We start from the raw sequence: 13,828 nt of genomic DNA on the forward strand, positions 1-13,828 counted from the left end.
TTATGGTATTATGTGAAATTCGTTTGTTTATTAAAATTATAATTTGAGTATTGAAATAAAAAAAAACACAAAAATAGTTATGAATATGAACACAAAAGCACTGACACACAACCTGCCAACGCTGGTTGATGTGTCAGTGCTTTTATTTAAATAATAAAAAAAATATTAAATGACAATGTAGTTGACATAAATGTTTCCAGAAGACAAATGATGATATGGTACATACAATTTATATAAAAACAATCAATTAAAACATTTCTAATAAATAAAAAAAAAATAAAATATGATAGTATTGTTGAAATACAATATAAGTTTTCTAGGAACTCCTTCCAACAGCTCCTAACTAAATTCGTTCGATAAGTTTTTGTTTTTTTCTTTTACTAATTTTTAGAACGAAGTATGGATTTTAGTAGATTCTCTCCATTTAATGTTGATATTGTGGCTGGTATTGTTGTTTCAAGTTATAGTCCTGAGCCTTAACCGACTGGGCATGGGGACGCAGCAGTCCCTGGTGTTGTTGTGGTGGTGGGGGAGTGGGAATTTTCACAACAATATCTGTGGGTTCACGAATAACCTCAGCCTTGAAACCTTCTTTGGGATCGGCGGTATACTTGACGGTACGAATGAAACCATCCGAATCGACTACGGAGTAACTGCCCTTGATTACACCGCCATCGCGCACCTCTTTGCGATTTTGATAGTTTGTGAATTCATCATCCTTGACATCGAAACCGAATTGGTAGGAAGAGTTTTGCTGGAATGAGAAAGAGAAGGAAATTTTGGGAAATTAAAAAAAAATGTTGGATATGAATCTTAAGATATGGTACGGAGCTACATCCAAATCGGAACCGATCTCGATAAAATTTGCCAAAAAAATTTCTTAGCTGTATTTGATATATTTCCCTGAATATCGTTTTACGGCTGTGGGTAACAAATACAGCAAATCGGATGAACAGTATATATGGCAGCTAAAGCTATATCTGAACCGATCTTCACCAAATTTGACATACTAGCTTCTGGACTCAATTCAGTCGTAAGGGCCAAATTTCATCCAATTTGGGCAAATATTAGACGTTTGGTGCACAATCAAAGGTAAATCGGACAAAGTTATATATGGGAGCTATATCCAAATCTAAACCGATCTCGATAACATTAAGTAAACCTATTTCTGAGCTGTATTTGATATATTTCCCCAAACATTGTTGTTACAGAGTGCATATTACGATTGCGAAGGACAAAAATAACAAATCGGACGAACAATATATATGTGGGAGCTATAGCTATATCTAAACTGATTTCGATCAAATTTGGCATACTTATTCTCAGGTCCAATCTGATTGTACGCACAAAATTCCATACTATTCGGACTGATATTACACGTTTGGTGCACAATAAAAGGCAAATCGGACGAAGATATATATGGGAGCTATATCTAAATTTTTACCGATTATCTCCAATTTCAATAGGGTTCGTCCTTGGGCCAAACAAATGTTTTGTGCAAAATTTTATCTGGATAGGGCAATAAATGCGTACAGTTCGCATGTTTACAAAAATACATGGACAGATGGAAACCCACTTCAGACTGCTGTCATTTCTGAGCCACTCATCCGACAGTTGTTAAAATTATTCCAGTGACAGCCCATTATATTGTTTACAAGCGTACAAAAGCATTTGGGGGAGATTTTTCCAGAAAAAGTTATTCGTGATGGAATTCAAGCGTGATAGTGTGATTTCTTTATATTTGGCTGGAGAACCACAAGTGGCTATCGTTAGAGCACTCCAGCATCAGCATTTAAATGTGAATAAATCTTTTGTGTCTCGTACCATCGCTCGTTGCCGTGATACTGGTACTGGTAGCCCGATGTCAGGGAAGTGGACGAAAGAAAACAGCAACATCAGCAGCAGAAATGGTTCGAAAAGTAAAGAAGCGACTTGATCGAAAACCGCGTCGCCGTGGCCGAAAAATTGCCTCGTGAGCTAAACATATCGCAATATTCCATTCGGCAAATATTGGAAAATGAGCTCGGGGTAAAGCCATTGAAATTTCAAAAAGTGCAAGAACTTACACCGCAACCCAGAAAGAAAATAGACTCAAAAGAGCTAAAGAGTTGCTTCGCTTGGCCGAAAGTGGTGGACAGCCGAATTTGGTTTTCTCCGTCTCCGTTGAGAAAACATTCGTTGTCCAGCAGTTTGTAAACAAGCAAAATGATCGGGTTTCTACTTGCCTAAGATCAGGTCAGCTAAAAATGTGCACCTTCGGTTGGCCACCAGAACTGAAGCGCCGGCGCCGATCATGGTGATGGTGTGAGTCGCCATATCAGCCGATGGTCGCTCTCCGCTCGTATTAATCGACCATGGCATCAGAATAATAGCCGAATATTATCGCGAAAATATTCTGGAGGGTGTATTAAAGCCTTATAATTGTGTGAAAATGTGCAGCTTCGATTGGCCACCAGAACTCAAGCACCGGCCATGGTGATGGTGGTGGATGGCCGCCATAACAGCCGATGGTCGCTCTCCGCTTGTATTAATCGACCGTGGCATCAGAATAAATTACGAATATTATAGCGAAAATATTCTGAAGGGTGTATTAAAGCCTTGGACACGCAAACATTTTGGCCGCAGACCTTGGACATTCCCACAGCACTCAGCACCATCACACTCAGCACGCGTTATCCAAGAATGCTTACAAAATGAGGTTCCTCGCTTCATTTCCAGCGCACAATGGCCACCAAAATCTCCGGATCTTCAATCCGTTGGACTATTGTGTCTGGAGTATTTTGGAAAGCATGGTTGGCACTAAAAAATACCAAAGTGTCGTCGATCACCTCAAGCAAGCGCTTCGTCGGGAATGGGCCAAAATACCGCAGGGCAACATTCGGGCAGCGTGTGACGGCTTCATTGGCCGCTTGAAAGCCATAATTTATGCCAAAGGTCCGATATATCTATTGCTCCTATAAATATTTTTATATCCTCCACCATAGTATGTAGGGTATATTAACTTTGTCATTCCGTTTGTAACACCTCGAAATATATATTTTAGACCCCACAAAATATATATATTCTTGATCAGCATAAAATTCTAAGTCGATTTAGCTGTGTCCGTCCGTCTGTCCGTCTGTGGAAATCACTCTAGCTTCCGAACGAGTTGAAGTAGATAGATAAAATTTGATTCAAATGTATATTATGTCTGCAGGACTTTTGGTATTGAAAATGGCCCATGTAGGTTCACGTTTCGGTATAGCCCCCATATAACGGTACCTCCCGATATTCGGTATTTAAATGATTTGGCGACATTATTCGCCGGAATTGTTTCAAATTAAGACAGAAAATTCTCTGTGCAGGGCCTCGTCTTCATATAGCCCCCATATAACGGTACCTCCCGATATTCGGTATTTTGATGATTTTAGAGTCATTATTCACCGGAGAAGTTTCAAATTTAGTATTTGAAGTTCGTATTGGATACTACAGCCTATGACAGAAAATTGTCCGTGCAGGTCCACGTCTTCGCATAGCCCTCATATAGCTGTATCTCCCGATGTTCGGTGTTTTGATGATTTTAGCGACACTATTCACCGGTATTGTTTTAAATTTGGCATTTGAAGTTCGTAATGGATACTACATCCTATGACAGAAAGTTGTCTGTGCTTGTCCACGTTTTCGTATAGCCCCCCATATAACGGTACCTCCCTATATTCCGTATTTTGATGATTCTGGCGACATTGTTCGCCGGAATTGTTTCAAATTTGGTATTTGAAGTTCGTAATGGATGCTACAGCTTATGACAGAAAATTATCCGTGCAGGTCCACGTCTTCGTTTAGCCCCCATATAGCGGTAACTCCCAATATTCGGTACTTTGTTGATTGTAGCGACATTATTAACCGGAATTCTTTCAAATTTGGTATTTGAAGTTCGTAATGGATGCTACAGCCTGTGACAGAAAATTGTCTGTGCAGGTCCACGTCTTCATATGGCCCCCAGACAACGGTACCTCCCGATATTCGATATTTTGATGATTTTAGCGACATTATTTACCGGAATATTTTCAAATTTAGTATTTGAAGTTCGTATTGGATACTACAGCCTATGACAGAAAATTGTCTGTGTAGATCCACGTCTTCGAATAGCCCCCATATAGCAGTACCTCCCGATATTCGGTATTTTGATGATTTTAGCGATGTTATTCACTGGAATTGTTTCAAATTTGTTTTTTGAAGTTCGTAATGAATACTACAGCCTATGACAGAAAATTGTCTGTGCAGATCTACGTCTTAGTATAGCCCCCATGTAACGGTACCTCCGGATATTCGATTCTTTGTTCATTTTAGCGACACTATTCATCGGAATTTTTTCAAATTTGACATTTGAAGTTTGAATGGATGCAACAGCCTGTGACAGAAAATTGTCTATGCAGGTCCAGGTCTTCGCATAGCTCCCACATAACTGTACCTCTCGATATTCGGTATTTTGTTGATTGTAGCGACATTATTCACCGGAATTGTTTCCAATTTCGTATTTGAAGTTCGTAATGGATACTACAGCCTATGACAGAAAATTGTCTGTGCAGATACACGTCTTCGTACCTCCCTATATTCGGTATTTTGACGATTTTAGGTACAATACCCACCGAAATTATTTGAGTTGTCGTATTTGAAGTTCGTATTGGATGCTACAGCCTGTGACAGAAAATTGTCTATGCTGGTCCCCATTTCCCCAAATATGGTATTTGAAGTTCGAGGTGGATACTACAGCCTATGACAGAAAATTGTCTGTGTAGGTCCACGTCTTCGTATAGCCCCCATATATCGGTACCTCCGGATATTCGGTTCTTTGTTGATTTTAGCGACATTATTCACCAGAATTCTTTCAAATTTCGCATTTGAAGTTCATAATGGATGCAACAGCCTGTGACAGAAAATTGTCTATGCAGGTCCAGGTCTTCGCACAGCTCAGACATAACGGTACCTCCCTATATACGGTATTATGATATTCACCATTTATTTCAAGTTTCGGGTTTGAATATGGTAATGGCTTATGACAAACAATGCGTATATAAGTCGTTAGACCCCAGTATGACGGCTACATTCGGTATTTTTAAAATCTTAACAGAATTATTTGAGGATTTTATTTTTTTTAAATTTTCAAATTCGTTCCAAATGGTGGAGGGTATTCAAAGTTCGGCCTGGCCGAACTTACAGCTTTTCTACTTGTTTTTTCTTTTTTTTTTTGTTACAGGAGATCTACTATATAAGCATGTTGGTGTAGGGTATCATAGTCGGCCCGCCCTACTTTTGACCTTTCTTTATTGTTTTTTATTTTTTTTTTATTTATTCAAATTTTTGAGAGACATCAGTTGGATGTACCTGAAATCCTTGTTTCTGATGACATAATTTGACTTAAATAGCCAATACAATCCACAAACTGTATAATCCGGTGACAAATTACCACTATCAAATTCCCCAAGGCGTTCCATTACCATTTACTTTATTTTTGCCCAGCTCTCATTTCAGCGGACTGTCATACAATTATGTCACAACGTCCAACCAGATGGTCATTTGGCCATAAAAAAGCTATTGATTTCGTTTTCGTTTCTGGTCGTCGCTAGTCATGTCCGTTTAATGTTGCCAATGTTCCGGTAATTGTGAATAGAAAGTAAACGCATTAATAAAAAAAGAGGGCGTTGCTTCAAGTGACTGACACACATGGCAGGCACACACATACTCACTCTCATACATGTATGAATATGTATGAGAGAGTAAGTGTGTGAATTTGTTCACTTCTTTTTCGCTTATTCCACATTGCATAAGAATGATTAATACCAATGCCGATATCTAATTGCGATCAGCGGCGGTCGGTCGTATAAGAAAAATGTGTGTTGGGTCTCAAAGTGAATGTCTTAACTAAGGTGGCTGACGATCATGACGACGACGACGAACCATCGCCAGACATGCTTTTATGACTGCATTACAGTTCTCAATTCTCTCTGCCTGGCCTCCCAGGCCTGTATGGTGGTGTCGTGGTCTTCATTATTGTCATAAATGTTTGGCGTTAAGGAATGTCCAAATGAACGGGCCATGAAGTAAATGCCTAACACCAGTCAGCCAGCCATCCAATCAGAGCCACCTAGATTCGTGCGAGTGCTATGTCTAGTTAGATTCATTCCTCAATTCATAATAACCAACAGCCAAGAGCCAAGAGCTGCCGGCCCAGCTTCGAAATTTAGCACACACGCATAACTTGCTTGTACGCCAGGTTATGTAATATATAGATCATATTACACAAGAGAAACGCATTTTTCGCAATGCCCAAGCCCAGACAGACAGCCAACACCAGGTTTTATCGTTTTCGATTTTTTTTTTCTAAATTTTTTTTCTTGGTTTCCTCCTTTTGGAAGTCTAGAAGTAAGCAATGACAACAACAACAAAACTAGTTCGCCAAAATGTGTAGCAAGCCAACTCAAACAAGCCATAACAGTTTATGAAAGTTGTCCAACAAATTTGACAATCGAAGCTAAGCTGAGTCGTTGCAGCTTATAATGGCTCTTGCGTGGTGTGATATTTATATGGGCCATTAGACAAGAATTATGAGTTTGAAAGGGATTGGCCCGACTGAATAATATCTTTGTGTGACTGTGGAATTTATTGCCATTTAAGAAAATGCGTAAAATTTGCTTAATTGCCAATATTGGAATTTTTTCGATGTCCTTGAGGAGATAAGAATTCCAACACACCCTAGCCACTCTACATTCTTTTTTGAATGTGGTCATAGATTCTGATGAAAGTGAAACAGTCAAATGTTCTTTTGGCCACTGAAGGTCACTCAAATTTGGGAAAGGTAGGTTGAGGTTCGCATAATCGATTTTTATACCCTACACCACAAGGTGGTCAGGGTATTATGCCTTTGTGGATTTGTTTGTAACATGGAGAAGGAAGCGAGATAGACCCAAAGTTGCTTTTGAAGATTTTCTAGAATCCCTTTTTGAGTCGCTTTATGCATGTCATTGCGTCTGTCCGTCCATGTATTTTTGTGAACAAAATGCAGGTCGCATTTATTATCCGATTGAGATGAAATTTTCCAAACAATATTTGTTTGGCCCAAGGACGAACCCTATTGAAATTGGTGAGATTCGATTCAAATTTAGATATATCTGCCATTAATATCTTCAACAGATTTCGGGTTAATTGTGCACTAAATGGCCAATATAAGTCCAAATTACGTAAATTTCGGCACATCCGACGGAATTAAGCCAGAAGCAAGTACATCAAATTTTGTGAAAATCGGTTCAGATATAGCCAGGTTTAAAGTCCCTCACATGCATTATATGCACTCCATAAAGAATAATTGTTGGTACCAGAAAATATCTCTGTCAAATTTTATCGAGATCGGATCTCATCAGGATATAGCTCCCATATATAACTTATCCGATTTCAGGTTTTTTGTACACCAAATGGCTAATATCAGCCGAAATGGGCTGAATTTTGGCACGTCCGACTGAATTCATCCTAGAAACAAGTACTTCAAATTTTTTGAAAATCAGGTCAGATATAGCTACATCTCCCATTTATATGTTTCACACGATTCGGGGTTTAAAGTTCCTTACATGCGTTATATGCACTGCACAAGAATAATATTTGGTACCAGATATCAGATACAGCTCAAAAATAAGTGTTTACAATTTTTCAGATTTTTCGATTCTGATTTGGATATATTTATCATATCATATATATCTTTATCCGATTTCAGGTTTTTTTATGCACCAAATGGCCTAAATTTTGGCACATCCAACCGAATTCAGTCCAGAATCATGTATATCAGATTTGGTGAAAATCGTTTCAGATATAGCTATAACTACTTTATATGTTTCACCCGATTTGGTGTTAAGGTCTCTCACATGCGTAATATGCACTCCACAACATTAATCATTAATCTTTCTTTAATTTCAACATCAGCCCAAATGGACTGAATTTTGGCACTTCCGAAAGAATTTAGCCTAAAAGCAAGTGCTTCAAATTTTTGTGAAAATTGATTCAGATATAGCTATAGCTCCCATATTCGTAATATGCACCCCACAAGATTGATATTGGGTACCATATACCAAATGCATCCCAGAAACAGCAGATCGGATCAGATTTGGATATAGCTCCCATATATATATTTATCCAATATTAAGTTTATTGTGCATGAAATTTGGTGTAAATCGGTTCAGATATAGCTATAGCTCCCATATATATGTTTCATCCGATTTGCGGTTTTAAGTCCCTCGCATGCGTAATATACACTCCACCACAATTATATTTGATACCAGATATCAGATACAGCCCAGAAATACATCTGCCAAATTTTATCAAGACCGGTTAGGATTTTTATATACCTTCGATATACATCTTCATCCGATTTTACGGTTATTGTCAACCATCTATGTAATATCAGGCCAAATTGGATAGACTTTTTTCATATTAATCCGAATTTTTTCATTTGGTGAAACTCGGTCCGGTATATCTATTGCTCCAATAAATATTTATACCCTCAGCTATATGGCTACAGAGGGCTTATCGAAATAACGGTTTTAGACCCTAGATCTCTTTGGACCAAATCCGTTTCAGGACATTTGGAGTCGATCTAGCGATGTTCGTGCGTCTGTGTATCTGTATATCTGTCTGGCTGGCTAGTGCATACGATAACTCTCGAAGGGAGTATCCGATTTGATCCAAACTTGGTACATCGAAACATTATTATCAAACTTAGATCGAGTTCGGAGATGCGCAATATCGATCCACTCCTTCAGGTACATCCCCCAAAGGAGGTCGAAATTTTCGAAAAAAAAAATTGTTAACTGCACAGACAGAGAAAGGATCATCAGATTCTGCTCCAACTTTGCGAAATCTAATATTTCCATCAGTGCTAGGTCAGGTGCGAAAATGGCACACTCCATCAAGCGCCTCCCCCACAAAGGATCAACATTTTGAATAATTAAAAATCTTATGAAATGTGATGTAAGAGTCCGATTGTCTTCAAATTACACACACACAATATTTTTATTAGCCCAAGGTCTGGTGTGAAGATGGAATATATCGGTCCACTCTTTCTAGTAACTCCCCCACAAAGGGTCAAAATTTTGAATATTCATGAACCTCATAAAACACGAAATTAACATCCGATTCCATTCAAACTTGGTACATCTCAACATTTCCATCAACACAAAATCTGTTTTAAAGATGGTAGAGATCGGACTACTCCTTCTGATACCTCCCCCACAAAGGGCCATACTTTCGAAAAACCAAAACGATCATAAAATTCGAAATAAGCATCCGGTTCTCTTCAAATTACACACATATCATTATTTCTACTAACACAAGATCTTCTGTGAAGATGGAATATATTGGCCCAATCCTTCTGGTACCTCACCCACGAAGAGTCAAAATTTTGAATATCCATGAAGCTCATAAAATGTGAAATTAACATCCGATTCTTGGTACATTACAGTGTTTCTATCAACACTAGATCTGTTTTAAATATGGTAGAGATCGGACCATTTCTTCTGGTACCTCCCCCAGAAAGGGTCAAAGTTTCGAAAAACCAAAATAAATCTGAAATTAGCATCCCTTCATATTTCACACATCCCATTATTTCTGCTAACATAAGATCTTCTGTGAAGATGAAATATATCGGTCCACTCTTTCTGGTACCTTCCCCACAAAGGGTCAAAATTTCGAATATCCCTGAAGCTCATAAAACGTGAAATTAACATCCGATTCCATTCAGACTTGGTACATTCCAATATTTCCATTAATACAAGATCTATTATAAAGATAGTAGAGATCGGACCATTTCTTTTGGTATCTCCCCCACAAAGGGCCAATGTTTCGAATAACCAAAACTATTATAAAATCGGAAATAAGCATCCGGTTCTCTTCATATTTCACACATCACAACATGTTCAATTAACCAAGGTCTGGTATGAAATTGGAATATATCGGTCCACTCCTTCTGGCACCTCCACCATAAAAGGTGAACATTTTAAATATTCATGAAGCTCATAAAACGCGAAATTAACATCCGATTCCATTCATTCTTGGTCTTCTTGAGAAAGAAAATCTTTCAAGTGGTCTCCTATTTAAAAAATACAATTTTTAGTGGCCTCTATGGAAGAGGACCTTTCCATTGACCTATGGAAATCGTTCAAATTTTTTTCTCAAGAAAAAGCTATATTCGAATGATCTTCTGTGGAACATTCAAAAGCCTTCTATGAAAGAAGGCGATTTTAGTGGTCTTTTTTAAAAGTATATCATTTATATGACCTCAAATGAAAATAAAAGATTATTGAAACTATTTTCTGTGAAAAGGAGGTCCATGAAATAGTCATCCAAAGAAGAAGCCGATTTATACATGGTACTCTATGAAAGGAAGACCATTCAATCGGTCTTTTGGGGAAAGAATAGCATTCAAATGATCTTCCTTAAAAGAGAGTGCTATTCAAATAAAATTTTTTGGCAGGAGTAGATTTTAATTACCTCCCAGGCCCTTGGAATTTCCAGTCTTAGATAGAAAAATAAAAATATTTCGTAAATAGAGATTCATAAGTTTTGAAATTTTGTAAACCATTCAAAACAATTAATCATCAATATTTTGTTTTTATCTTCCAAATCAATCCTAAAGGCATTTGTTTTTAAGCTATCACATCAATTATCGAAACCATTAAATTTTGGAAAAAAATCAACCACACACACCGAACAATGCATTTGAAGTTACAATAAATCACATAATGCCATCGAACCTCCTACAACACAGCTTTGGATGTAACAGAGGGCAATGCAATGATGACGACGATGATGAAGATTTTCTTTAGCATTTTTTTTTTTTTTCAAATCACTTCCAAAAGGTTAACAACTCAAGGTTATTGAATTTTTTCTTTTGGTACCTATCATTAGACCTATTGGAAAAAAATCCGAAAACAATGAAATCGAAAAGTTTTATACCTCCACCAAACAATGAATTTCAGTTCACTTTGATTTCAAATAACCTAGCCCAAGAAACGAAGCGAGCAATTGCAACGGATGAATAGAGATACTGATGAACGGAGGAACAAATAAACATGCAAGAGAACTAGCCAAATGGAAAACCCCAGATAAATGGATGGGAGGCCCCCAACATGATGGGGTATGGCCAGAAGGCCGAACGGATGGTTGGTTGCTTGGTTGGATATTCTATAAGCCTACATTGTTGTTACATTGCAGCCAGCATTCACAGCTCTCGCTCTCATCTAAACTGGGTTAAGGTAGTTGGTAGTCAGACAAATGAACGAGCGACCGACCTACCAACCAGCCAGCCAGCCAGCCCGCCATCATACCAGGGTGCAGCCTTTATGTTAACCATAATTCTGTTCAACATGATGTGATAGAATATTTTATTCTGCCCATTGAATACAAATTAAGTTGTCGAGTTCCTATTCGACTTGGTTTCAGACACACAACCTCTTTGTTTGCAGGTTTTCAGTTCAATTACCAGCGGAGCAACGAATGTGACAAACAAAATTATGATTTTCAACATTCACAACAATTTTGAAATTCCTTTGGATTTTTTTTTCGATTCTCGCAATTACGACTTTTTTTTTTGGCTGACAAATTATGAAAACAATTTTTGATGGAGTTGGAAATATGTTCGATATGACAGTTAAACCGGGGAGTTGGGGTGAGGTTGGAAAGCAACTTTGAAGTAGATCCAAAGAAGGTTAGAAATTCAAATTGTTTTGTATTTTTTCTAAAGAAAACAAATTAAAAAATAAAACCAGAAAAGAAAGCCTTTGCTAATTTAGTAGAGCTACGCATAACAAATAAAAGTTTTTATGGGAGAATTCAATCATACACGCTATGATTATAATTATAATTTAAAGTTCAAAGGACTAAAAATCGGATAAAAATATATATATGGGAGCTATATCCAAATCGGAACCGATCTCGATAAAATTTGGCAAAGATATTTATGAGCTGTATTTGATATATTTCCCCAAATATTGTTGTTACGGAGTACATATTACGCCTGTGGGTAACAAATACAATAAATCGGATGAACAATATATATGGGAGCCATAGCTATATTTGAACCGATCTTCACCAAATTTGACATACTAACATCTAGACTCAATTCGGTCGTAAGTGCCAAATTCCATCCCATTTAGACAAATATTAGAGGTTTGGTGCACAATAAAAGTTAAATCGGACGAAGTTATATATGGGAGCTATATCCAAATCTGAACCGATCTCGATAAAATTTAGCAAACGTATTTCTGAGCTGTATTTGATATATTTCCCCAAATATTGTTGTTACACAGTGCATATTACGGCTGCGGAGGACAGAAATAAAAAATCGGATGAACAATATATATGGGAGCTATAGCTATATCTGAACCGATTTCGATCAAATTTGGCATACTTATTTTCAGGTCCAATCTGATTGTGCGTGCAAAATTCCATACTGTTCGGACTGATATTACACGTTTGGTGCACAATAAAAAGCAAATCGGACGAAGATATATATGGGAGCTATATCTAAATTTTTACCGATTATCTCCAATTTCAATAGGGTTCGTCCTTGGGCCAAACAAATGATTTGCGCAAAATTTCATCTGGATAGGGCAATAAATGCGAACTGTACTTTGTTTACAAAAATACGTGGACAGACGGACAGACAGACGGACGGACGGACATGCATAAATCGACTTAAAATGTGATACTATGCAGATCATCAAAAGGAACTATGGGTCTATCTCGTTTCCTTATGCCTGTTACAAACAAATGCACAAAGACATAATACCCTGACCTTGTGGTGTAGGGTATAAATAATGCAATTGGAGACCAGGGCCTCAATTCTTGTTCTATGAAAATTTGAAATGAAAACTTTTATAAAGGAATGTAATGTCAAATGAATAATTGTATAAAGAAAATATTTTTCATTTCATGTTTTCATAGAACAAGAATCCAGCACCAGGACATTAAAACTTCTATGTCTTTGAAGACAATTCAAAAGGAAGTTCCATAGAGCGAAACTCACTCAAATCTCCTTCCCCAAAGTACTGCTAACTAGCCTCCATTTAAATTGGCCACATACTAGCCTCTGCTGAATTTCCAAACAAACGAAAATGAAAGGAAGCCTGAACAAAACAAAGGCCAAATAAATTTTCATGTCTAATTTTTCCATTAAAATTATATCCACAATCAAACTCACACACACACACCCGGCCATCGAACCAACACACACTTGGAAAACAAATGTAAAACTTTGAAAACCAATCAATATGCATTTCCGTACGGAAGACTCAGCAAAAAAAATCAACAAGAAATAATGAAAGCAAAACAAACAACATCAACAAAAGCATGTAATGCATCGAAATGCTAAAAATATGCAGCATCCGTTGCTGCTTGTGTTTTATACTCTTCTTGTGTTTGAAGCAGAGGCTTAGTTCATCAACAATGCAAAACGTGGGTCAGGGTTGCCACCTCATTTCTCAAAAGGGTCACGATTATTTGCTGACGCTTCGCGATGATGAAATTTTCTCCACGGGAATAGTTTGAAACTAGAAAAGTTCAAAATCAGTGCTTAACTTTTCCCAGAGAAAAGTTAAAAGTGCTGAACTTTTATCATAGAAAAGTTCAAAATCAGTGCAGAACTTTTCCCAGAGAAAAGTTCAAAATCAGTGTACAACTTTTCTCAGAGAAAAGTTAAAATTCAGTGCTGAACTTTTTTCTATACGAAAAAGTTCAACAGCAGTGCTGAACTTTTTTCTATGCGAAAAAGTTCATCAACAGTGCTGAACATTTTCTATACGAAAAA

At 37.4% G+C, this 13,828-nt stretch overlaps 1 protein-coding gene across 2 annotated transcripts in view; it reads right to left on the minus strand.

Annotated features, from left to right (window-relative positions):
- LOC101887209 (larval cuticle protein A3A) overlaps positions 1–13,828 on the minus strand; it is a 22,477-nt gene continuing 8,649 nt past the window's right edge. For both annotated transcript variants that reach the window (XM_005177463.4, XM_020034627.2), the window contains exon 4: positions 1–754. In XM_005177463.4, the coding sequence (XP_005177520.1) occupies positions 425–754 (330 nt within the window). In that variant the 3' untranslated portion in view covers positions 1–424. The remainder of the gene's footprint in view (positions 755–13,828) is intronic.

Source organism: Musca domestica, unplaced genomic scaffold (assembly GCF_030504385.1).
Source record: "Musca domestica strain aabys unplaced genomic scaffold, Musca_domestica.polishedcontigs.V.1.1 15, whole genome shotgun sequence".
Lineage (NCBI taxonomy): Eukaryota > Metazoa > Arthropoda > Insecta > Diptera > Muscidae > Musca > Musca domestica.